The following is a 3161-nucleotide window of genomic DNA, read 5'->3' on the forward strand; positions in this document are numbered from 1 at the left end:
CGCACACACACACACACACACACACACACACACACACACACACACACACACACACAAACAAACACAACAAACACACACACACACACACACACACACACACACACATCATGTCGCGCTCAGAATGGATGCGACGTGTCGGCGGCGGACGTCGCCTGCACATCGGCCATGGAAGGGCTAGACTTTGGGAAGATGGTGACGGGGGAGCACTGTCAGCTGGACACGTCTTCCAGATGCGACGGCATTGTATTTGCATCCCTCGCGTCGATGCAGGCGCATGGGTTTCATCAGCTGCACCGCAACACGCACCGCCAGCATGTCATCAGCATGCGTCGGCGCCAGGAGCGGGGCAATGCTGCGCAGGCGCAGGGGAGTGCCCCCGGTGCGTCTGTGGCCGTGGGCAGTGGCCGGCGGCAGAGCACCAGCGCTGCCATTGTGTGCGAGGTGTGCGGGCGAACGAGCCGCACACCACAGCAGTACAGTCGCCACAGGGCGTCGCACCGCCTCGTTGACGCCAGTGCCTTTGGCAGCGCCCCGATCACCATTGCCAACGCCAGCAGCAGCAGGGGCAGCGCCAGCAGCAGCAGGGGCAGCGCCAGCAGCAGCAGCAGCAGCAGCAGCAGCAGCAGCATTCGTGGTGGTGCAACTGGATTCAGAGCCAGCAGCAGCAGTGGCAGGCGCGCTGAGCGTGCACACACGAGCATTGCCCAGTGGCTTGTGGCGGCTGGTGACACAGCAACCGCACGCAGTGCTGGTACGGGCGCGCCCATTGTCATTCCTGATGATGACGACGACGATCACGACTACGACGACAACGACGACAACGACGACGATGATATTGATGCTGAGGTTGCCACCACCGCTCGCAGCAGCATGGCAGGTGTTCGCTCACACCAGCCGTTGGCCAGGGTGACAGGCGCAACAACCGCACGCAGTGCTGGTACGGGCGCGCCCATTGTCATTCCTGATGATGACGACGACGATCACGACTACGACGACAACGACGACAACGACGACGATGATATTGATGCTGAGGTTGCCACCACCGCTCGCAGCAGCATGGCAGGTGTTCGCTCACACCAGCCGTTGGCCAGGGTGACAGGCGCAACAACCGCACGCAGTGCTGGTACGGGCGCGCCCATTGTCATTCCTGATGATGACGACGACGATCACGACTACGACGACAACGACGACGATGATATTGATGCTGAGGTTGCCACCACCGCTCACAGCAGCAGCAGCCACAGCAGCAGCAGCAGCAGCGGCGGCGGCGGCGGCGGCAGTACGGGTGTTCCCTCACACCAGCCGTTGGCCAGGGTGACAGGCGCAGCAAGCGCCGTGAACCCTGCTCGCCGCAACAACAAGAGCCCCACGTTCGACACCACCCGCACCGGTCGTACACAGCGGCGCCGGCGCCGTCGCCGCACGCCCGATGTGCGCGCACGCCAGGGGCAGCAGAGGAGTATTGTGCAATGGTTGACGCGCGCTGATGGCAGTCGCCAGAGCGCGGGAAACAGCAGCGGTGACGACGACGACGACGACGGTGTGAGTGCGGCCACACCACCCACGAAAGCAAGCAAGGGCCACACAACGTCTACAGGCTGGTGATGTGTGTGTGTGTGTGATGTGTGATGTGATGTGTGTGTGATGTGATGTGTGTGTGTGTGTGGCGCAAGCGACCATCTTATGACCTCACCGCCTCACACCACACCCCCTGTGTTTCGCCATCGTACCTTGCCGTGCGGCGTTGCTTGTCTCGCTCGAGCCCTTCCTCTTCGTCTGGTTTGTCGCTTTTGTTACGTTCACACAGGCATGCGCACGCACACGCACACGCACACGCACACGCACACGCACACGCACACGCACACGCTTGCCTCGTTTGAGCGCCCTGCCAGCCCTGCCTGCCACTTCTTGTTGTCGCTGTTGGGTTGTTACTTTCAACTTCAACCCCCCCCCCCCACACACACGCACGCTGTCCCGTGTCGTTTTGTTTACGGCGAACCACGTGTTACCATGCCACGCTTGTCGCTTGCCTGGTTCGGGCCTTTTTTTTTCCCCTGCTTTTGTTATCTTCACCTCGAGGCATGCGCACGTTCCTGCCTTGGTTACAGTGCGTTGGACCCTCCCTTTGCGTTTGGTCGTTACCTTCACCAACCCACGTTGACCCCCATTGAACGAACAGCCCATTTCGTTGACGACCAGTTGTTGTCTGTCTGTTCATTGTTGGGGCGTTGTAGGAAGGAACAAAACGCAAGCACACGCACGATGGTGGCAGTGCCATTGCAAAGCACCACCACCAGTGGGGGCGACGTACAAAGACGCCATCCACGCCATCGTGAGAGCAGCAAAAGAACAGAGAAGAAACAACAGCAACAACAACAACAGCCGCGTGCACGGGAACAAGGTGAAAGGTGAAAGGTGATGCGATAGTTGATGGTTCTCACATCACATCACACCACACACCACACCACACACACTCGCGCGCACACAGAGGGAAGGCAACCCAACAAAAGAGGGGGGAAAGAAAACAAACACAACACCACAACACACAAAGTGCGCAGTGCAAACACACGAGCACCACGCGGGCCCCCTTCGCGCTTGCGCTTAGAAGGAGACAAAGTGGTGGCGCAGCGGGACGCTGGTGGCCTCCGACTCGTTGGTGCTGCGGGTGCCGTTCTCGACGGCGTTGGCCAGGGCCGGCGGGCCGCACGTGTAGATGGAGATGGGGAGAGGATCAAACTGGTCGCGCAGGGCGGGCAGGATCTTCTCAAAGTTGGGCCGCTGGAAGTTGGTGGTGGCGCGCAGGCCCGTGAGCAGCGAGACCTTGCTGCCCTCAATGTGGTTGCGCTCAAACATGAACATGAGCGAGGTGCGGAGGTCGTAGTCGCGCTTGCCCTGCGTGATGTACACGTCGACGGTCAGCACGTCGTCCGGAATCTCGGCCTGCACCTCGCGGATCAGCTCAACCATCCACTCGTACTCCTTCTGCGTGCGCGTCACCCAGATAAAGTGGATGTGCCGCAGCGACACGTTCTGGTTGTTGTGGTACCTGTGTGTGTGTGTGTGTGTGTGGTGGGTGGGGGGGTGGGGGGAGAGGAGGAGGAGGAGGGAGGAGGAGGAGGAGGAGGAGGGAGGGAGGGAGGGAGGGAGGAGGGAGGAGGAGG

At 60.7% G+C, this 3161-nt stretch overlaps 2 protein-coding genes across 2 annotated transcripts in view; one reads left to right on the plus strand and one right to left on the minus strand.

Annotated features, from left to right (window-relative positions):
* Nucleotides 1-1669, plus strand: part of PTSG_12392 (uncharacterized protein) — a 6293-nt gene extending 4624 nt beyond the window's left edge. Inside the window, exon 9 of the mRNA XM_004992933.1 lies at nucleotides 121-1669. Within this exon, the coding sequence (XP_004992990.1) occupies nucleotides 121-1605 (1485 nt within the window). The 3' untranslated portion in view covers nucleotides 1606-1669. The remainder of the gene's footprint in view (nucleotides 1-120) is intronic.
* A 518-nt stretch (nucleotides 1670-2187) lies between these two features.
* The window catches only part of PTSG_06098 (dual oxidase 2 short isoform), a 7277-nt gene continuing 6303 nt past the window's right edge, over nucleotides 2188-3161 (minus strand). The window contains exon 5 of the mRNA XM_004992934.1: nucleotides 2188-3046. Within this exon, the coding sequence (XP_004992991.1) occupies nucleotides 2602-3046 (445 nt within the window). The 3' untranslated portion in view covers nucleotides 2188-2601. The remainder of the gene's footprint in view (nucleotides 3047-3161) is intronic.

The sequence above is a fragment of the Salpingoeca rosetta genome, assembly GCF_000188695.1.
Source record: "Salpingoeca rosetta unplaced genomic scaffold supercont1.15, whole genome shotgun sequence".
Classification (NCBI taxonomy): domain Eukaryota; class Choanoflagellata; order Craspedida; family Salpingoecidae; genus Salpingoeca; species Salpingoeca rosetta.